The sequence below is a fragment of the Haliotis cracherodii genome, unplaced genomic scaffold, assembly GCF_022045235.1.
Source record: "Haliotis cracherodii isolate W230 unplaced genomic scaffold, xgHalCrac1.p SCAF_3, whole genome shotgun sequence".
In the NCBI taxonomy this organism is placed as follows: Eukaryota; Metazoa; Mollusca; class Gastropoda; order Lepetellida; family Haliotidae; genus Haliotis; species Haliotis cracherodii.
This window is the reverse complement of record NW_027266286.1, coordinates 8076126-8100457: the sequence shown is the minus strand read 5'-3', so window position 1 is coordinate 8100457 and position 24332 is coordinate 8076126. Positions and strand designations below refer to the sequence as shown.

General features: G+C 41.4%; 1 protein-coding gene across 1 annotated transcript; it reads right to left on the bottom strand.

Annotated features, from left to right (window-relative positions):
* Positions 1 to 17147: 17147 nt before the first annotated feature.
* On the bottom strand, positions 17148 to 20595 carry LOC139475205 (protein roadkill-like). Its single transcript, XM_071258457.1, has 2 exons — positions 20498 to 20595; positions 17148 to 17814 (listed from the first exon to the last, which is right to left on the bottom strand). The coding sequence occupies exons 1-2, from the start codon at positions 20593 to 20595 to the stop codon at positions 17172 to 17174; spliced, it is 741 nt and encodes a 246-aa protein (XP_071114558.1). The 3' UTR covers positions 17148 to 17171.
* Positions 20596 to 24332: the final 3737 nt, after the last annotated feature.

Genomic DNA, 24332 nt, shown 5'->3' with positions numbered 1-24332 from the left:
CGGAACGTGGTTAAATTTCAGAATAAAACAATGTTCTATCATGACGTCATTTCAGGAGATTCGAATATGCGCATGCAACTTGACGTCATATAATGGACGACGTTACTTATAAAAGGGAAGTGTCTTGTGAGTTGTCCCCCATAGACGAAGCTGGGCATGCAGATAAACGCGGTGGCCGAACGATCGCATCCAAAAGTGGATATATGACCATCTCTATATGACCATCGGTATGAGGAGAAAAGGTACAGATGATAGACGGGATGATTAAAGAAGCTGTACATAATGTTGATATCTCCTATAAGAAAAAACGACTCGTGGTCGTTATTTATCGTACAATGAAACACTGCAGGGAGAATAAACCACTCAGGTAGAGCCCCTAATGGTTTATTCTCCCTCGTCGTTAAATAGACGGCTGTAGTAGTTTGAATAGTTGTGTTTCCGTCACCATTGTAACTATATAGCCCATATAAGGTGCCAAACAGGTTTTGCTCTCTTTTATGTGTTTTGACCTGTATTGTGGCAATTATCAATATGCTAAACAAGGCAAGATGACCATACGCATTCGAATTGTTTTGTTTTTTAAATCAAAGCTAGCAGGAAGAACCTGATAGCATGACAATGAATACTGTTTATTTTATATACTGATCTCTCTGATATTATGTTTTATAATATTATGTAAATACCAAGGGTATCCTTATGTGGTTAGCCCCATATTAAATGTATGGGTGTATTCACATGTGGAATTGCAGTGATTGCTTGAGGCGTTGTGGTGCCGTACGTTGTTTTACGAACCAGAGAGTGACATGAGGTGAGGTAGCGAGGTGCATGCTATGTGTGTGGCTGCTTGTACTAGTCCGGACTGATGCCGATTTATAGTGCTAGCACACCGAGATCTGCCGCAGTTTAATATGAATACCCCCACTCAGACACAGTATACTGACTCCGAGCCGAGCAGTCCTTGTTTTAGCCCATTAATACCGAGCGCCAGACAGGGTAACAACAAGTACCATCTTTTAACGTCTTTTGGTATGACGCGGCCGGGGATCGAACCCCGGACCTTCCGCTCTCAGTGCGGACGCTCCACCACTAGACCACGGAGGCGATCGAGAGTGACATGAATAGAAATGGTGTGGGAATAATGTGATTTTACTATGACGGGATTTTCTTGTCATTGATATGACCTTTAAGGGCCATGTTCCAATGACTGGCCGCTGGCCCTTGCATGTTATCCATGAACTGAAAATGTGCTCTGTTTGGTCCGGAAGGAGAGTTGTTTACATTGTCAACACAGATCAGACATACTGGGATCAATCATCTGGTATATTAATTCACAAGTAAAACCTTTTGTCCGCAGTGAAATGATGTGCAGGTCACTGGCTGATAATACATTTGTTTGTTGTTTGTTGAAACTCAAAACCGCTCATTATCTTCCATTTTTAATAGTTGTTTGTTTGTTGTTTAACGCCGCCCTTAGAAAAATTTCAGCTATATGACGGCGGTCGATAAATAATTGAGTCTGGATCAGACAATCCATTGATTGACAACATGAATATCGATCCACGCAAATGGGATACGATGACATGCATCAACCAAGTCAGCAAGCCTGACAACCCAAGCCCGTTAGTCGCCTCTTACGACAAGCATAGTTGCCTTTTACAGCAAGCATGGGTTGCTAAAGACCTATTCCAACCCGGAATCTTCACGGGTCGTGATAATACATAAACAAGTTTATTTCATATGTGTAGGCAGCAAACTTGCAGTTTCATGACTAAAAAGTGTTTGAAGTGACCTCAAACCTTATCGACATGTAGTTCATCAAAGTGTAGCAAATACTTTTCATCAGTGACTTTGTCCAACATGTTTGGTGCAAAAACACCTTGTTCAGGACGTTGCATTTCCGTAACCGCAGTTTCCTATCAACGTGCTATTTAGTCTAAATTCCTCGTATTTAGTTTCTGCTTAAAACTGTATTATACCTGTGGAGGAGATACGATTGATCGTGTCTGTTTCCCTTCCCGGTGCTTCTGTGTGTGTTATCAGGACCCACCATGTTCATGTCCTACAAAAGAGTCGGCTGTTTCATAAAATCGAAGGACCCGTGAAGATCCGGGATAGAATAGGTCTTCAGCAACCCATGCTTGCCGTAAAAGTCGACTATGCTTGTCGTAAAAGGCGACTAACGGGATCGGGTGGTCAGGCTCGCTGACTTGGTTGATACACGGTCATTGATCCCATATGCGTGGATCGGATGCGCATGATATCAATCACTGGATTGTCTGGTCCAGACTCGATTATTTACAGACCGCCGTCATATAGCTGTAATATTGCTTAGTGCGGCGTTAAACACCAAACCAACCAACCAACCATAAAGTCGAAATTTAAATTTAAAATATACTGAACAACAAAAGTTCCTGTGACACTGAATAAGATTTAATGCAAATTTATGTTTTTTACCAAATCTGAAACAATTTCGGTTTGCAACAGATAAAAGACTACTGTAAGTGTTCAAATGGTTTAATTTGCCATACTTCAGAAAATGCGTGATTTCATAAAAACAAACCATGAACATGCCAAAATGTTTACAAATCAACAGCGTGAGTGTCCATCTCTGGTTGCGATGTAAGCAACAAACCTTCGTCTCATGGAATGGACCAGGTGTCGCACAAAGTCCTGTGTGATATCTGTCCATATCTGCTGGAGCATGTTTCGAAGTTCCTGGAGCGTTTGTGGAACATGTGGTTGACGTCGAAGGCGCCGATCCATCTCATCCCACATGTGTTCGATTGGTGAGAGATCAGGGGAGCGAGCCGACCAGGGGATGACATTCACGTTGTTTTGTTGAAGAGAGTCCTGAACAAGTCGAGCAATATGAGGCCGGGCGTTGTCATGTTGAAAGGTAATGCATGGGCCATGACGATGCAAAAACGGTAGAACAACAGGGCCGATGATCTCGTCGCGGTAGCGCTGTCCATTGAGATTTCCCTCTACCACTATCAAACGGGTCCTCTGTCTTGCTGTAATCCCACCCCATATCAATACGCTGCCTCCCCTGAACCGATCTTCTTCCATGGCACAATGATTGACGTAACATTCATCTCGACGTCGGTACACTCGAATCCGTCCATCGCTGTGGCTTAGGTGAAAACGAGATTCGTCAGTGAATAGAACTTGTCCCCACTGCATGGCCGTCCAGCGTAGACGCTGTCTGCACCGTTGTATACGTCTGGCGGGTCTTCTGGCGACAATCCCTGCACATCTGAGACGACGACGTACGGTTTGTGAAGATATTCGTTGAAGGCCAGGGATGCTTCTTGCAGTCACTGTTGCTGGCTGGAATCGATTTCGTAGGTGTGTTGTTCGAATCCAGTTGTCTTGTCGATTATTGGTTAGGCGTGGCCTGCCATGCCGAGAATGGTCTTTGACTGCATTCAACGTACCATAAACACCAAATGGTGGGCGTTAAAGTGTCTTGTAACATCACGTGGACTCGATCCTGCTTCAAGCATACCAATGGCTCACAGACAGTGGCATTTTGTAATGTTGAATAATTGCCTAATTTTGTTGTTTTTCTGAGTGGTTGGTGTCAGCACGATGCTAAACAATGCATATGGAATCCCGTTAACGCACATGTTGTTATACCCATTCTTGGGTAGTGAAATGCATGGGACTTGCATAAAAGTCCACTTTTGCATGGAATGCATGCTTTTCTGTAGCATTTGCGTTTCTGTGACTTGATTTCATACATGTACTACAATATTGAAAACCAAACTTTACTTGCTTGAAAAATACACTAAAATATAGGTGTCACAGGAACTTTTGTTGTTGAGTATGGTTGTAAACAGACATGGATCGCTTTCATAGAAGTGCTCTAGTGTGCAATTGAACAAACAAAATATTTGATGCTTTGATGCTGCAATTTTGTATTCAAATATCGCACCTTATGGCTCAGCGAGTTTCTCACTCAAGTAGTAATATGTGAATATTCAGTGTTTTGGCGCACATATTTAATCAGCCATCCTCGGCTGTTTCTTCTCGCAGTGTTTAAAACTCGTCATAATCAGATCGGTTGGTATTATAATGATTTGACAATATGATAGTTTCAAAATAAATGACATATAGATTTAAATTATTCTTTCAATGCGACAACTCGGTACAGATGCTAGAACCTGTCCCGAAACGCCACACTGAATGAATAAAGAATAACGAAGTTGACATCCATGTTCACTCTCTGTTCATTAATACTACAGCTTCGAGCTTTTAAATTCTTGTGAACAAATCAGTGTTGTTTACAGCACAACACATTACATGATAATAACAACAAAACGAATTCAGGTGGTCCACTTGGCTCAGACTGCCTCCGTGGTCAAGTGGTAGAGCGTCCGCCCGGAGAGCAGAAGGTCCAGGGTTCGATCCCCGGCCGCGTCAAACCAAAAGACGTTAAAAGATGGTACTTGTTGTTACTCTGTCTGGCGCTCGGCATTAACATGATTAATGGGCGAAAACAAGGACTGTCCGGCTTGGAGTCAGTATACTGTGTCTGAGTGGGGTATTCATGTTAGACTGCGGCATGGTATCTGAGTGACTACTACAAGCACACACGCACGCATGCACGCACGCACGCACGCACGCACACACACACCACACACACACACACACACACACATGCATGCACGTTGCTATATAAGACAGTGCAATAATCTTGGACGCAAGGTTAAACCGCATTTCACCTAACCTCAGGTGTTCTAAAGAAAGAAATAAGAAAATGGAAGTCACATGGAAGGTGTGTCCTGTGGAAAGTATGCTGTAAAGATACATATGACAATGGAAGTCACATGGAAGATGTGTACTGAGGAAGGTATGCTGTAAAGATACATATGGCAATGGAAGTCACATGGAAGGTGTGTACTGAGGAAGGTATGCTGTAAAGATACATATGGCGATGGAAGTCACATGGAAGGTGTGTCCTGTGGAAAGTATGCTGTAAAGATACATATGACAATGGAAGTCACAAGGAAGGTGTGTCCTGTGGAAAGTATGCTGTAAAGATACATATGACAATGGAAGTCACATGAAAGGTGTGTACTGAGGAAAGTATGCTGTAAAGAAACATATGACAATGGAAGTCACATGGAAGGTGTGTCCTGAGGAAAGTATGCTGTAAAGATACATATGACAATGGAAGTCACATGGAAGGTGTGTACTGAGGAAAGTATGCTGTAAAGATACGTATGACAATGGAAGTCACATGGAAGGTGTGTACTGAGGAAGGTATGCTGTAAAGATACATATGACAATGGAAGTCACATGGAAGGTGTGTCCTGAGGAAAGAATGCTGTAAAGATACATATGACAATGGAAGTCACATGGAAGGTGTGTCCTTAGGAAAGTATGTTGTAAAGATACATATGGCAATGGAAGTCACATGGAAGGTGTGTCCTTAGGAAAGTATGCTGTAAAGATACATACGGCAATGGAAGTCACATGGAAGGTGTGTCCTGAGGAAAGTATGCTGTAAAGATACATATGGCAATGGAAGTCACATGGAAGGTGTGTCCTTAGGAAAGTATGTTGTAAAGATACATATGGCAATGGAAGTCACATGGAAGGTGTGTCCTGAGGAAAGTATGCTGTAAAGATACATATGACAATGGAAGTCACATGGAAGGTGTGTCCTTAGGAAAGTATGTCGTAAAGATACATATGGCAATGGAAGTCACATGGAAGGTGTGTCCTGTGGAAAGTATGCTGTAAAGAAACATATGACAGTGGAAGTCACATGGAAGGTGTGTCCTGTGGAAAGTATGCTGTAAAGATACATATGACAGTGGAAGTCACATGGAAGGTGTGTCCTGTGGAAAGTATGCTGTAAAGATACATATGGCAATGGAAGTCACATGGAAGGTGTGTCCTGTGGAAAGTATGCTGTAAAGATACATATGGCAATGGAAGTCACATGGAAGGTGTGTCCTGAGGAAAGTATGCTGTAAAGAAACATATGACAATGGAAGTCACATGGAAGGTGTGTCCTGTGGAAAGTATGATCCCTTTTACACAGTGGTACTATGTTGTCATTTCAATGATGAAAATATACATAGAGACAGTGTTTATTTACTATATGGACTGGATGTAATATCTGATAAGTTTACACAATTGACACCATTTAGAGCTATTTACATTTCAAATCATACTGTAAGAATTCCGAAGGTTCTCTCCAGTCGTACTTAAAAAAACACTTTCCATTGACCAAATATTTGACCTGTGATCATGCGTTCACGGACGTTCCATGTTCCGCTGAGATTAACGGATATACTTCCTTTTAGAGCATACGTCATGGTTTAATCTGAATGCAGACGTGAATACCGTTGTCCCTGCATCTGTTTTGTGTGTTAATAATGCACAAATTCATGTTGTATGATAACACTGGCAAATACCATAGAATTGGTGCAGGTTCGCGGAAGTGTTACCTTCGGGAAATTCGAATACATTATACATATCTTTTCTGTACTGTTGCTTTCGCAGAAATCCGTAATCAGGATTACTAGTGTATGCGTAATATTCGGGTGCTTTTCTCAGTAATGTCTTAATTATATCCTGGTAGGGAGAATTTTTTGAAAATATCCTAATTCCACGAAAAGTCTTACCTGACAAGTCTCTGAATAACTGAGTATTATGTTTATTAACTTCACATAGCACATCACATTAGAAAGACACTGCCCCATGCCAAGAGTAGAAGTTATACGTCTGAAATTGTGTGTGAATTTATTAATTCCTATGGAGCATGGCACCGTGGGACCCAAGTTATCCACGCTAGTGGTATTGGGTGACTAAATTGCGAGTCATCGTACCCCTACGCCGTGATCATGGTATTATTCACTAGACTCGATTATTTAAAGGCCGCCGTGAACTAGCAGAAATATTGCTGAGTGGCCGTTGAATAACACAGACATCCTGAATCCATAATATATAGAATCCACCTGATCCTCTTCATTCGTCTCTTACGGCGTGGTCTGGCTCGAATCCACACAAGATAACAAGTAGACAAGTATATTCGTATAATTTATAATAATAAGAGACCATGAGGCCTAGAATACAATGTATGTTAACTAACGTACAAAATATTAGTGTGCGACATTTGTTCTTAGCTTGACATATATCAATCACTGGATTGTCTGGTCCAGACTCGATTATTTACAGACCGCCGTCATATAGCTGGAATATTGCTGAGTTCGGCGTTAATCAACAAACCAACCTACCAACAATCTTAGCTTGACAACTTTAGATAGATACAATATTGTACATTTACAACACTGCCAGCAAACATCCCCACACTGTAGGCAAACGGTAGCAAAACATAATTCTTCAAAGGGTTATATCGCTTTCATTTACAAGAGTGCTTGTAAGTTCATCAATGTATATAAGAAAGAGAATGGGTGATAACATCCATCCTTTTACACCTTTTACACCTTCAAGCGATGTAAATCATAAGTTATTTGATACATATATACACATTATAATACATATGTTGTAATAACGTGAATATTTACCCATGGATGCCGGATTTCAACAAGAGATACATCAGTTTCCTTCTGTCCTACTCAATTAAAAGCTTTCCTGAAGTCACAAAAATGCAATAACATTCTCAACGGTTTTTTTAAGTATTTGTGCATCAGAATGGAAGCTGTTACCGTAAACATTGCAAATTGTCGAGAATCTATTCGGAATTCGGATTGTGCTTCAGAAAGTATGTTTTGTAATTCGAACTACAGTTTAAGTTGGTGGACGGTCCATTGACAGGCTTGGAATCTTGATTGGTATTTGCACAACAACGAATTCTCATGAAAAAAGAGTGCAAGTGTTTGAACACATCTCGTTCGAATATTTTCCCGGTACACCTAATCAAAGTAATGGTCTATAATTTGAGCAAAGTGTTGGATCACCTTTTTTGAAAAGTGGCATAACATGAGCTAATTTCCATAGGCTTTGATATGTGCGCGTTCTCAATGAGATATTAAATAATGGACATAAGACTGCACTTGACGATGCTACAGTATGCTTTAGAATTTTATGACTTATTTCATACACGTCTATTCGCAATGTGATAAATGTTTTATCTGTACGTTTCGTCACATTTGGCAATCTCGACTTACTTCATCAACATCTGCTATGGATGAAACATACATGTTTAACTGATTAGCCTTATCTAAATCTGAGTATATATTTGGCACACCAGCGCAGAAGGGGAATAGATGATGTCGAACGTGTATTTTTTACACTAAATATCCCAACAATTTCCAAAACGAAGATTTGTGTTCGGAGTATTATTCTGAAACGAAATTGTCTAAATTGTCTAACAATTTCTTTACGTATAATTTCATAATATTTTCTGTATTTCTTTGTTTTCTGTACAACGTACTGTCTTTGTCTTAAGTAACCTATTTCTTTTCCTTATTGCTTTCCGTATTTAAGAAAAAGAAAGGTTCATGTCAGACTCCATCTTCCCGAGGCAAGGGTGTTAACTGACTATAAAAGTCCAGTTTCCATCCTTGCCGAACTAGGCTGGTATTTGGAGTTATATTTTGGCTGAACTAACGAGTCTATGCATAGTCCAATCAAAATCGCGCAACGAAATCGAAATGTGGTTCGTAAACTGTCATGCAGATTTCGGTCGATTGGAGGATTTGCAAAGCATGTGCACCGCTAACTAGTCGTCAACAGATATTTTCTAAATCTTTTCATGTTTTTAATCAAGGTGCTCACGTGATTTGATGCACTTCGTGATGTAAGACCCGTTTTATCACAATATATAGATCTTGATTATCGATCAGATCGTCTTGACTGTGCGCCGCCGTTTTGTTTGAAGCAAATGCAGGTGATACGAGAGGTGGAATCTGATTGGTCCAGAAGGGACATAACTCGTGATAGCCACTGGTGGCGCTACGATCGAGCCCAGTAATTCCAGCCTAGTTCGGCAAGGGTGGAAACAGGACTTTTAAAGTCAGTTAACTCTCTTGCCTCGGGAAGATGGTCAGACTCGTAAATTACCGATGTATCCTTCAAGTCCAGACTGTCATTGCAAGAAAAGGCGTTTCCTTGGACAATAGGTTCTTTTCAACTGACAAATCGAGTTTCGATCTTGAATCTTTATCCCAACGTCGAATCAGGTTGAATGACATATCGATAAGGTTGAGACTGACATATAAAGATGAATAAAGTTTCAGGCCGCTGATTAAAATGTCCAGGTATTCTTAAGCTTTCAGAGTACTGAATATTCTACTTGCACTTTTTCTCAGGGAACAGTGATTTGGAACTTTGCAAGGATAACCAAAATCGTTTCCAGATAAATCATTATTGCTGACATTTCCCGCCCTGTATCCTTGTAAGGCCATTATTTTCGTTATAGTCAATTAATAGAGTTTCAAGATCGTCGGTGTTTAGAAAGGAATCACACGAACGTGTTTACCCCTACACAATGGGTAGATCTGTAGTTTGTCCTAAATACCCTGCATATTGTGAGCAATTGTCAAACCGGAGTGTACACAGAGCAGTTCAAGTTCACAGTCACAGTCTCCATCCATGCTAGTCCCAGTCGTCCACGTCTCTGTTGTGTTGTAGTTTATCGGTCTGTGTGTTCTCTCTGGAGTGAACAAAACAGCCGATCCTCGATGATACTCCCATTTACACACACCAGCAAATTATTCTCACACATCAGCATTAATTCTCTAAATATATTCTTATTTAGTGATAGACCTCGAAACCGTGAAGATCCTGATTAGAATAGGTTTTCAGCAACCCATGCTTGTCGTAAGAGGCGACTAGCGGGAACGGGTGGTCTGGCTCGCTGATTTGATTGATACATGTCATCGTATCATAATTGCGTAGATCGATGCTCATGATGTCAATCACTGGACTGTCTGGTCCAGAGAGACCATGTCATGTACCTAGAATATTGCTGCGTGCGGCCTTAAACAACAAACAAACAAATTATGTAGCGGCATTTACAAAAATGTGCATAGGAGAGGTATAGAGGTAAGTATACTTGCAAAAAAGAAACGCAAAAGTGATTTCAGATGTACATTTTGTATTTCATCAGATAATCAACAAATGGTAATCGATTGTTGAAATTTGGCACATATTGTCATTGGTCCAGGTTCCATATGGCACGCTTGTGACAGTAGATTTTCAAGGTGAAAGTCATCTGTTCTTAATATGTTAAATGGCCACCATCACCTTGTATGGCTGTTGTCAGTCGTGTGTGAGGTCGGGCGTTGTCTTGGAACATGACTTTCGCTTGTTGGATAATATTTTTAATGTGAAGGACGTGTGCTCGAAGACTCTCATCCGTGTAACGTTGTGCCATTAAGTCCCCAAGTGTTTTTCTACCAGTGTAGGACATACGTGGGCGACCGGATCTGTGGAGGTCCAGTGTTGTCCCGTTTGTCTGACAACGGTACCCCCGTCTTGTAATGGTGCTTGGTGCTAGGTGCTATGTGGCTACAAACCTGGCTGCAGCTAAAGATGATGCTCCTGTTTGCAGTCGGCCATAAGCGTTGTTGCGTTGGGCTTCCGTCAGTCGTGGCATCCTTTCGCTGATCACTTGCTGTAAGATTGTGATGGCATGCAAATGAAAACCCAACGTTTTGTTATAGCCCAACAAGTGATGTTGCACGTGCATGTCATGTTGTCGTGTTTCGGCGCCAGGCTCTCACTTGGTTGTGTTTTGGCGATTTTTCCATCTTTTCCCCACTTTTCTGCAGTACCTCATTCTTTCAACACAGATCAATCCCATTCCATACAGAAATGACTAATTATTTTTTGTATTAATCTTGTATTGATGTCGGCAAAACTCTGTCAGATATACTTGAGCGTTCGTCTTTTGCAGCGTATGGCAATCCAAAAGCACACAATGAGCATCGTCTGGAGATTAACACAGCCTATATTCCCTCAAGTTAATTTAAGACATTTTGTGCTATTTATTATGAAAACAAAGTAACTGTGTACATCACAGGTGGATTATTAAAAACAACATAACGTCATTACAGCGCAACATAAGATTTATTAATATCATTGATATCAAATTGACGTATAGATATGAGAAAGATATACAGACGGTAAAGGCAACATGAGTTTTAATGTGATTGGAGAAATTTAAGACCTGGCCATGTGATGTGATTTTGATCAAGGCATAATAAGCATTTGGATATTATCATTGCTGTAATTCGGATTGGAATAATTTGAGCAGATCTTAGACTGGCTTATTCGTGCAAGCTCCCTCTTTACCAATATGCTGATAAATAAAAGTTCTTTTTACATAATCTCCTTAGTAAAACTTTGCACAATATTAAACCTTGGCAATTTCTCTCAGATCCTTCCAGAGTCTCATCCCCATCCTGGTAATCCTCAACACGTAGTATGCATTCCTCTTCCACCACATTCAGCAGATACCGGGGGAGATCCTCCACCTGCACGGCGCCCAGGAGGTTCCTAGTGTTTTAAGGTCCTTAGTGTCTCTAGAACACCATACACACAATGTGGAAAACCAAGGCCATGATTCAAAACTCCTGCTCAAGGTTTGTTTCATTTAAACATTGAAATGTTTACTTTTTTTTATTTTGTTGAACTTGTTCCTCCATATATTAACGTGGAGTATATCTGGAGTACTTTCCGATTTGGTACGTAAGACCACGTTCTTCATAGTACTATTTATAATATAAAAATTTATCGTAGAATATGTGTTGTTTTAATGTTTGGCTAATTTTATTAATAATCGCCAGGATGTAAATCCTGCTAGGGTCAATGCAGGTAGCAAAAGTACTGTAAGTCCCCATGGTCCCCAGTGTGGTGATCTACCTTCAGGTGCTGGCGATCTATTATTTATTATGTATTGTTATATATAGTGATATGTTTTTACGGTTACATGCTAGTTTTGATATTAATCTGTGATATTCCAGTTATGCATTGTCCTCTTTTGACAGGATTTTATAGTTTAAATGTATTTCTTTTGTATAACATTTAAAAGTCACGATATGGCTGAAATACTGCCGATGGCACTTTAACTTTTAACTCACTCACTCACAAACAGATTTGCTAGTTTGGAGAACTCTAGACCGAATAGAGGAGCAGGAACTGGGTCAATGTACAGACTGTGTAGGTTAACGAGAGGAACAAACACCCAATCCGGATATGAGGACATTTCAGTCTTTTCAAGATTTAGAGTGTGTAAACTCACAACGTCATGGAAAGGTTCATCAGGCCTAGGGTAAGGCATCTTGTCATAACTTCATTGTTCCGAGCAAGAAGTTTGGTAAGACTGAACAGGCCACTAAGGCCCCTGGTTCCAACTTTGACAAAAGGTTCATGTTGATGTTCAGATACATGTGGGTTTTTTTAGTTTGAGAATTATAAAATTTGCCAATGTTATCACATCATTTTCATTGATATTAAGGGCAGTTATATTTGTGGGAGGACCCCGTGGGACCTGCTGAAGGTTTCTGCCATTTCTCGCCATGATTCCTGAAAGAACGGAAGTTGTAATTATCTATATGAGGTTACTTATACCTGGCAAATGGCGAAAAATGCATGTGTCTTTGAGTTCCATTTGTCATAATTGCAGCTGGATTCTTTTATATTAGTTACATACATCTTGATTCGGACATTTAAAGTTCGTTGTGACCAACAAATGAAACTTGACAACTAGCCTAAAATGTAGTTGTCACATAAATCGATGACCGCTTTCTAAATGGCATTGTGTGTTCATAGCTTTCGGCCACGGGAGCCGTGACAATTTACACTTGTCAGAGGGGTACTCAAAGTACGTGATCTAGACTACCAGTTGTCGGAATTTCATTTTTGTGGAAGCCTCGGTGGCTGAATGGGTTAGATAGCTGACTTTGTGTGCTGGCGATTAGGTGCCTCACTTTGGTGGTGTGGATTCGAATCCGGGACTGAACTCAACCCCAGAAAGTTCGAGAATCTGTACTTTACAAAGAAAGTGTTATCCCAAATATAGCACTTATTACATTTGACCACTTTCTAAATGGCATTGTGTGTTCAAAAACTTGAACGCTGATGTCGACATGTGACATATCATAGAGAAGGTATTTACAAAGTTCAATAAAAAAAGTTGATAATGTGTTAACACAACCCTTAATGAGTTTCGGGGGCACGGGTGGCCCAGTCGTCTCAGGCGCGGCGATTCGCTGTGCAGAGTTGCTCCCTTGGGCACGCCAGAAACCTATGATTGTGGGTTCGAATCCCGGTTCGCCCCGATTATGTTTCTAGGTTTGCAAGCACCATACCCGTGCTCGTGGGTTTCACCGAAGTGGTAAACGTCTGAGACCTGCATCACTTTGGGCTTTCCTCCCACATTAAGCTGACACGCCATGATATAACTGGAATAATGTTAAAAGCGGCGTTAAACCAACTCACTCACTTAATGAGTTTCACGGCAGGCCCCCGGTGATTTTGGTAACATAATCAGTCGTGTTTCGGTTCAGTGCTATACCGTAACCTATCTTCTTTGTCCTGACAAAATGACTGTTATACATCTGAAGCGCCCGTAAAAGTTTTGTTACGTCTTCTCAGCATTCACATAACGAATCATTATCAGTCAAATTACCTTTGTTTAGTTATCGTAGATATATTTCTTCATGTATATTCCAAGACGTGCCTGTCAATTATGGTTTCTCATTCTTTGTTCGGTTCTCAACTAACTCAGCCCCGCTCGTGACCAGACAGTTGGATCACCGAGAACACATTTATGATATAAGATTATTCAAGCCAGACAGAGCTAATATTGATTGCGTTCTAAATTATAATAATTCACTAATAACCCTGCATATCATGTGAATCAACTCAACAATTTATGATAAAAATAAGAGTGACTAATATGATTATGTATCATTTATAATATAAACGGTATATGAAACGATTAATGCTCATACAATTCTACATCTCGAAATATGTCATCACACCTTACGTGACACAGGCTAGTTTAAGCATCAACTGATGTTTATTAAAAAATGAAACAGATATTACATATGAACAAAACTGGTTCTCCCGAACTCGCAACCCACTTAACTAGTCACATAAACAAATATACATACTTGCCATTTTCAAGATTCCCACATGTAAAGTAAAACCTCTCGGCCAGATATACTGCCTCAACAGCCCTTTCTGACAGATGACCCAGTCGTCTGAGGCGCCGCGATTCGCTGTACAGAGTTGCGTCCCTTGGGCACGCCAGAAACCTATGATTGTGGGTTCGAATCCCGGTTCTCCCCGATTATGTTTCTAGGTTTGTCAGCACCATACCCGTGCTCGTGGGCTTCACCGAAGTGGTAAACGTCTGAGACCTGCATCACTTCGGGCTTTCCTACCCCATTAAGCTGACACGCCGTGATGTAACTGGAATACTGTTAAACTCACTCACTCACTCACTTTGTGACAGATGCTGGTCACTTGCAGTTGCCCTCCATTTTATGAGAAAAGGTTAGTGAAGTGGTTAACGTAGGCTAATTGTCATCCGATGGCCACTATTGTAAGAGGAAGGCTGCTATATGACACGATTCCGTTTAGTTTATTCAGAACTCCAGGCCATCTGTCCCATAGTACATTACATGTATCTAACATTTATAGGTGCATATTAATATCTCCTTTGATCCAAAGAACCTTGTACAAAAAGTTTGACAACTTAATCAAATATTGCGAATTTAAAGATGTACATAAGTTTGCTGCAGCCAATATAGAATTAGAACTATCTGTATATTCTTGCAAGTACACATTATGTTCTACTGCATAACACGGGCAATAAAATGATACATGACTTTATCTTCTATCACATAATAGTTTTTACACAAGATTTCAGGATAATATAATTCACATTTACCTTTACGGAAGTTTGGTATACCAAGATAATTCATATAATCTTAACAAAGCTTGTTGATAACATACAGAGCTAATATCTGTTAAATATAGTTCACATTCAAATATAGATTTACATTAAGAGTAGAATTCAAGAGATGTACGGTCACAGAGAGTTAACTGACTTTAAAAGTCATGTTTCCACCCTTGCCGAACTTGGCTGGGATTACAGGGCTCGATCGTAGCGCCACCAGTCATGTCCCTTCTAAGCCTTTCCTATGGACCAATCTGATTCAACCTCCCGTATCACTTGCGTTTACTTTACACAAAATGGTGGCGCCCAGTCAAGACGATCTGATCCATAATCAAGATCTATATTGTGATAAAACGGGTCTTACATCGCGAAATGCATCAAATCGCGTGAGCACCTTGATTAAAAACATGAAAAGATTTGGAAAATAGCTGCTGACAACGAGTTGGCGGTGCACATGCTTTTGCAAATCCTGCAATCGACCGAAATCTACACGACAGTTTACGAACCAGATTTCGATTTCGGTGCACGATTTTGATTGGACTATGCATACACTCGTTAGTCCAGCCAAAATGTACCTCCATAATACAAGCCTAGTTCGGCAAGGGTGGAAACTGGACTTATATAGTCAGTTAACTCCCTTGCCTCGGGAAGATGTAGGCCACCAGAGTTCAAGACACTGACCAGACGATTTGAAATCGGCGATCACGTGTTGTACTACCTCTAGCAAATCGACATATTCTGTCCAGACGCCAATGGTGTTTAGAGCGTAGAAACTTGGGGAATTGCCAGTGGTCTCGTGTAATCTTTACTTTCTGGACAGCTGTGGGCGTGTCTCGAAGCGTCCTAACGAACGTCATGCGAATAATAAAAGTAAGGCAGCATGACACATTTGGGTGTGTGTCTGTAATGATATGGGGTGGGATCACTATGAGTGCTAGAACGCCACTGCATATTGTCCATGGGAGGGTCACTGGACAGTACGAGACAACATACTGGCAACAATAGCTGTGCCGTTTGCGCGCCATGCTGGTCCACATTTTGTCTTTCAAGACGATATCGCTGGTGCCCATGGGACACGCACAGTTACTCAAGCAGCAAAACATCACCAGAATGCAATGGTCATTTCTGACCTTTCCCTCATAGAGCGCGTCTGGGACATGACGGGAGACGTGTACGTCGACGTCAAAGACCATCCGTTACTTAAAGCCGTCAAGATGGCCTCGTCAGGCGTTGTAAGAGGAGTTGAAATGAAATTGAGAGATTGAATCGGACTACACCACACCCTATAAACGAATGTTGCGTGGGGGCAAGACCCATTATTGATCAAGTAATCTCAAACATTCATTATTCCACACACACCCTTGTCGTTTTTCTTCGTTGTGTTCACCCTCACATGCTCTGTTGATTGTCATGTTACACCCAGCCCTTCCCTTTTCTTAACAATCCTTTACCACTACTCGACATCTCTTTGTATTTGTTATAATCGTCTGATATTCTTGAAGATCCTGTACGTTTTATAGAGAATACATTTAATTTTCTCAGCTTGTCAACGCAATGTATCGCTCAGTCAGAGTGAGTGAGTATGGTTTTACGCCGCTTTTAGCAATATTCCAGCAATATCACGGCGGGGGACACCAGAAATGGGCTTCACACATTGTACCCATGTCGGGAATCGAACCCGGGTCTTCGGCGTGACGAGCTAACGCTTTAACCACTAGGCTACCCGACCGCACCCGCTCAGTCAGAAATCAATAAATATTTTGTTCAGTGACTACGGTGGATTGTGTGCAAAGTAAACAATGTAATGCCATTGACTACAGTGATACGTGGTGTTAACGTTGTGTTGGTTGTGCATGTATCTCTAGATCAGGAGCTGTGGTATCATGTTTAACCTTTGAACCACTGCCGACTTCGCCATAAGAAACCTGTCAGAAGCTATATAGAAACCCGCCGTCGAAAACCTTTGATCAACAGCCTACAAATATAAGGTACAGAAGCAACACAGAACATACAACAACATAGGCCAGTAAAACGGAGAACCTAAGTCATAATTAAAGCTTAAAAAGCCAGAGCTTAACATTGTTTAAAACTAATATGCTAACGGGGGTCTTTAACCTTTAAATGGAACTGCTGCAACGAGATATCACCGTTTAGAGAATAACTAGAATATGCAAAGTATACAAAAAATTATAAGTGGTCTACAATTTTACTGAACTACTGAAAGTGAGTTAAACACTACTCGGCCAATGTTGCTACGGATGTTTCCTGTACGTTCATATTATTTCCTTTCCAGTACAGCAATTCGCTTGACAGCCAGCAGGAGTTGGGTTGTTTCGCTCACCAGGGGGTATTCTTTATGCTTGACGATAGCAGATTCATCCAGCTCCTGGCTTCCATAAGTGGACTTTACATCATTTCCTCCAAAGGTCAAATGTGAAGCCATGTCGGTTGTCCGTGTCAACAGATCCTCCAAATGATATTTGTCAGCCAGATATATGTAATGAACAAGGTCTTTACAGTAGATGGACATCCTTGAAGTCATCACGTTGCACTGGTACAATAAAAAACGTTCGCATTTCTGTGTCAGTGCCGTCATCTTGTATTCGTCAGCCAGGTCCAGCAGCTTGTCCACCTTTGATCGTGTGATGGATTTCAGTTCAGATGGGTATATACGGAGAAGCATATCGACGACATCCGCATAGGATTTATCAGGTAAAGGAATCTCGTTCTTCTCCTTGAACTCCCCTTCAAACATTTTTTCGAACACGACTGATGCAGCCGCAAGGACACCTCTGTTGACATGGAGTTGCCTCCCTTCGACCGCTAATGTCATGTCGGATGTACTTGAGGGCTTATCGAAAACTGACGTTGTGATTTCCTGCTCTGCTTCACTTTGTCCCATAGAGTCCACAGCCTCCGCCCTTTAATGACACACAATTATATGATTGTAAATTTCATATAATAATATAACTTCCAACGTCTAAACAATTATTAACGAAATATAAACAATATGAACGAACGAGATGATATGGGCCCGTAATTATTAACATTCTCTTAAGTTTAATTTTGTTTCTTTTTGTTTAACGCCGCACTCAGCAATATTCCAGCTATATTACGGCGGTCTGTAAATAATCGAGTCTGGACCAGACAATCCAGTGATTGACATCATGAGCATCGATCCACGCAATTGGGATATGATGGCATGCATCAACCAAGTCAGCGAGCCTGACCACCCGATCCCGTTAGTCGCCTCTTACGACAAGCATAGTCGCCTCTTACGACAAGCATAGTCGCCTCTTACGACAAGCATGGGTTGCTGAAGACCTATTCTATCCCGGATCTTAAAGGGTCCTTAAATTTCATTAGGTTGGTGAGGTGAAATGTAGTTTAACGTCGCGTTCACGAGTATTGCACTTTTATAGCAACGGTGTTGTTTGTTGTTTAACGCCGCACTCAGCTATACGACAGCTATATGACAGCGGTATGTAAATAATCGAATCTTGACCAGGCAATACAGTGATTGATATCATGGGCATCGATCCACGCAAATTGTCGTAAGGGGCGACTACCGGGATCGGGTGGTCAGGCTCGCTGACTTGATGCTCATGATATCATTGTGATTCACTTATCTTCTCCTGCTGACATTCAATGCAAAGTGATGTTACAGTTCGACTACATCACGAGGGATATTAACATATTTTCATTCATTGCCTGAAAAATTAGACTGGATTTTAGACTGACAAGAATTAACACTCTTTCTGTCATAAGCGCGCGTAGGTGAGAAATCAGATTGAGCTGGTGAAGCTCCGATATAAGGAAACACATTGAGACATTTCCCGTACATGGCACTGCTGTAAATTGATGACCTAAGCTTGGTTTATAATAGTCGTATACAGGAAAATCCTTTTGTCATATACACTGACATAAATTAACGATACTACCACTCTTCAGGTAGAGAGGTTGGACTATTTGTACGAGGTGTTTTACAAGCATATTTACACCCGTTACAATCTGTACCGTAGGCTTCAAGTGTAGGCCTACTTACAATGTGTATAACCTCCCACAGCTTACAGAGGGGTATAGCTTAAACACCGCTACAAAACAACACCAAGCGATGATGCCACCTTACTTGGCGACTCACCAGTTCAAATACAGACACATAAAAGTGAGTGAGTGATATAAAGTTTAAGGTCACATCGGCAATATTTCAGCCATATCGTGACGAACAGACGCATAAAAAGACGCAGATACAATGCAGAACATATGTTGGAACATATCGTGACATTGTTGTTCTTTTAGCATCACCATGTACATCTCAAGAAAGTGATAAATTATTTCCCAAAATATTGTAAAATCTGGGAAATAACGATAAATATACAGAAAACGAAACTTCTTGTATTTGGTCATACTAATCGTGATAAGAGAAAACACATAATTATGTTGACGAATATACGTATCTGGGTATATTATATACTTCAGTGTTAAAGACATCTTCCCGAGGCAAGGGAGTTAACTGACTATAAAAGTCCAGTTAACTCCCTTGCCGAACAAGGCTGGAATTCCAAAATGTAACTCCATAATACCAGCCTAGTTCGGCAAGCGTGGAAACTGGACTTTAATAGTCAGTTAACTCCCTTGCCTCGGGAAGATGGGTGAAAAACTTGAGTCTTCTGAAGTTGAGAAAAGTGGTATTTTCATTGCAGTGAACACAACACTTGATATTTCACTGCAGTTAACATCACACTTTCACGGAACTATTGTCATACAAGAGTTACCTCCCCTCCCCTTCATCGTGTCTGGTCTGTACACAAACTGTTGACTTCCTTTTTACGCGAGTTCCACATTGACAAAGCAAAATAATGTGGTCATTTATGGAGTAAATATCCCTTCTTAGGATCTTTGTTTAGCAGCAGCGAGAACTTAGATCTGATTTTAATGAGGTTGATTTGAACTTCGCATGCCGGAGATTTCGACCAGAGAGTAATACAAGTTCTGTTCTACTGTATTTATTTTGAAAAGTTCATGTGGGTTGATTGTTGTTAAATCGGAAAATATAAGCTTATTGAATATATGTATACACAATGGTAAATTAATGTTTGTGTATACATAACGATAACATATATGCTGCAATCTCGTCAACGAAATCTGTTGCAAATTTAGCCAACTTGGAGCCGTTTTTACCAGGCAATGTTGTTGGTTGCTGATTTGCCCCTGTGCCGTGTTATCCAGGTTAAAGGGGACCCGGAGCTATTTGTGGCAAGTTTGTTTCAAGTAATTCAAAAACAGTTTTCGTTATATATTGAGTCACAAACATTGTGACATAAATCCACCTTGCAGTTAATTATTACACTAATTACACACTGCCAGTATATCAAATCCACACAGGATACAATAATATAGAATTACATGGTACAGCTGCTATGGCAGGGAAAATCACTGTGATGTATACTCCTTCAGTATATGGTTTATTTATAATGATGTAGTTAACAAGTGTAGAGTTTACTGAACAGAATCAACAAAGCATCAGCTGCAGGGACTCTACACAAGCCTTATTGGATCCCTCGTGGCAGTGAATATAGACTATAACAGACAATGTGTACTCACTTGACATTTGATGATGTGTCGAAAGCAAATCCTGATCCAAATATACGTTGTGCAGACCGAAAACCACCAAACTTTCCAGTGTTGCCTCTTCTAGACATCGTAGATATCTCGAGATTAATCACCTGCTCAGGTACTGTGCATTTACTCTGTTTTACTTCCGGGTTGTTGCAAAATGTGATATTGAATTACCGCCCTTTACATGCACAACTTTCGTTTTAAGCCACACCAAACCACAACACAATAAATCACCATGTTCTAAAACCTTGCTCAAATTCATACATACACGCTGACAATATTCAGTCTAAATTCGCTATGTTCCATTTTGTAACGTTCAATTTCTACCCACCATTGAGAAATTAACCCGTTCTGTTTTCAACTTTGAAAATGAACCCAAACAACTGAATAATGACCATTATCATTGAAAAATGAACCGGCGTTTTTTCTAACGCTTATAGTTGCCTTCGGGTTCTTAATTCAACGTTGAATAATGAACCTAACATAAAAACTATGAAATCGAATCATGACCCGCATCAAACTTCAACACAAACATGTAATCGTCTTACAAATTAGGGCTGAACAAATATCCATAATTGAACGTTGCTTAATCCTCCTGCACTTAGTCTGCTTCGTTACATGGGGGCGTGATAGCGCTTCTGCTTGCTGACCAAGTGGTCCGGAGTTTCGATCCCGCCAAGGGGGCTCGGTATCTTCTCTGTGGTGAAAAACAGTTCTACTCACATTGAGGTGAGGTGAGGTGAAATTGGGTTTAACGTCGCGTCCAAGATTATTGCACTATTGCAAGTTATAGCGACGTGCATGCACGTGCGTGTGGGTGGGTGGGTTTGTGGGTGTGGCTGCTTTGTACTAGTCCGGACTAATGCCGATTTATAGTGCTAGCTCACTGAGCCCATGCCGCAGTTTAACATGAATACCCCACTCAGACGCAGGATACTGACTCCGAGCCGACCAGTCCTTGTTTTAGCCCCTTAATGCCGAGCGCCAGATAGGGTAACAGCAAGTACCATCTTTTAACGTCTTTTGGTATGACGCGGCCGGTGATCGAACCCCGGACCTTCCGCTCTCCGGGCGGACGCTCTACCACTAGACCACGGAGGCGGTCCTACACACATTGAGGATAGTGTGCAATGCTGCAGTGCGACGCAGTACAGTATCACCCTTGGTTCGCCAGTACCAGCTGATGCTCGCTGGTTTTACTGCAACACATAGCGGCGTTAAACCCCAACGCAATGGTGTTGCAGGTTTTCCTCCCACCCTAACATGCACTGGCCGCCGTGATATGACTGAAACTGTGGAAAGCCGCGTTAAATCCCAACGCCATGATTTGCAGGTTTATTACAACCCTGACATGCACTGGCCGCCGTGATATGACTGAAACACTGTGGAAAGCCGCGTTAAATCCCAACACCATGATTTGCAGGTTTATTACAACCCTTACATGCACTGGCCGCCGTGATATGACTGAAACACTGTGGAAAGCCGCGTTAAATCCCAACACCATGATTTGCAGGTTTATTACAACCCTTACATGCACTGGCCGCCTTGATATGACTGAAACACTGTGGAAAGCCGCGTTAAACCCCAACACCATGATTTGCAGGTTTATTACTACCCTTACATGCACTGGCCGCCTTGATATGACTGAAACACTGTGGAAAGCGGCGTTAAACCCCAACACCATGATTTGCAGGTTTATTACAACCCTTACATGCACTGGCCGCCCTGATATGACTGAAACACTGTGGAAAGCGGCGTTAAATCCCAACACCATGATTTGCAGGTTTATTACAACCCTTACATGCACTGGCCGCCGTGATATGACTGAAACACTGTGGAAAGCCGCGTTAAACCCCAACACCATGATTTGCAGGTTTATTACTACCCTTACATGCACTGGCCGCCGTGATATGACTGAAACACTGTGGAAAGCCGCGTTAAATCCCAACACCATGATTTGCAGGTTTATTACAACCCTTACATGCACTGGCCGCCGTGATATGACTGAAACACTGTGGAAAGCGGCGTTAAAACCCAACACCATGATTTGCAGGTTTATTACAACCCTTACATGCACTGGCCGCCTTGATATGACTGAAACACTGTGGAAAGCGGCGTTAAAACCCAACACCATGATTTGCAGGTTTATTACAACCCTTACATGCACTGGCTGCCCTGATTTGACTGAAACACTGTGGAAAGCGGCGTTAAAACCCAACACCATGATTTGCAGGTTTATTACAACCCTTACATGCACTGGCTGCCCTGATTTGACTGAAACACTGTGGAAAGCGGCGTTAAAACCCAACACCATGATTTGCAGGTTTATTACAACCCTTACATGCACTGGCCGCCGTGATATGACTGAAACACTGTGGAAAGCGGCGTTAAAACCCAACACCATGATTTGCAGGTTTATTACAACCCTTACATGCACTGGCTGCCCTGATTTGACTGAAACACTGTGGAAAGCCGCGTTAAACCCCAACACCATGATTTGCAGGTTTATTACAACCCTTACATGCACTGGCCGCCGTGATATGACTGAAACACTGTGGAAAGCCGCGTTAAACCCCAACACCATGATTTGCAGGTTTATTACAACCCTTACATGCACTGGCCGCCGTGATATGACTGAAACACTGTGGAAAGCCGCGTTAAACCCCAACACCATGATTTGCAGGTTTATTACTACCCTTACATGCACTGGCCGCCTTGATATGACTGACTGTGGAAAGCCGCGTTAAACCCCAACACCATGATTTGCAGGTTTATTACAACCCTTACATGCACTGGCCGCCCTGATATGACTGAAACACTGTGGAAAGCGGTGTTAAACCCCAACGCAATGATTTGCAGGTTTATTACAACCCTTACATGCACTGGCCGCCGTGATATGACTGAAACACTGTGGAAAGCGGCGTTAAACTCACTCACTCAGTCTTCGCTATTTACGGGGGGAGGGAACTAATAAAGAGTAATTGTCAGTTTTAATGAAGGGGGATATATGAAGCCCTTACGAATCTTTTAAATTAGATTAAATCTATGTGTAAACATACAACAATGACCAGTCTTCTTTCAGGAGTGTGAGTGAGTAAGTTTGGTTTAACGCCGCTTTTAACAGTATTCCAGTTATATCGCGGCGTGTCAGCTTAATGTTGGAGGAAAGCCCAAAGTGATGCAGGTCTCAGACGTTTACTCTTATTTCAGGAGTGAGTGAGAGTGAAAGAGCCTTTTGAGGCTGTTCTGACATGGGGCCGTTTTGAATCGCTCCCATGATATTTGTAGTGCTGAGGCTTCTTTGTGAAAATTGACCCCGACCTTCAGCAACGCATCCACCCTAAATGCGCGTGGAACTCATTTCCACTGCTGGTCTTATTTGTAGCTTGATACCAAAAATTAATAAAAATCACCCCCAGGAAGTAAGTCACCATGACCTACCCTTGGGGCAAAAGAAAGTAAACATGGCTTTTGTGGTGAAGCTGAAAAGTGAAGGAAGTTTTCATAATTTTGATTGTGTCTGACTAATCATGAAACATTTCTGCAACAGTTTGCTCACAAAAACCCATGGTTGGGTGATTTGAGGAGATAAATAATGAAGACTGGGGTAAGAAATGAGATATACACCAATGTGACCCCTACCATGTCTAAAGTGCTATGGATTTGTCAAACGCGAATCAGTTGGTTTTCACAGATAAGAGGTCCAATATGTCCAGTAGCAATCAAATTCTGTATATCTCGGCTGGAGTTGTAATCATGGTTATAAACTCTACCACCAATGTAAAAATATCTGTTTTGGCGGAACCGTGTGCTGACGTTT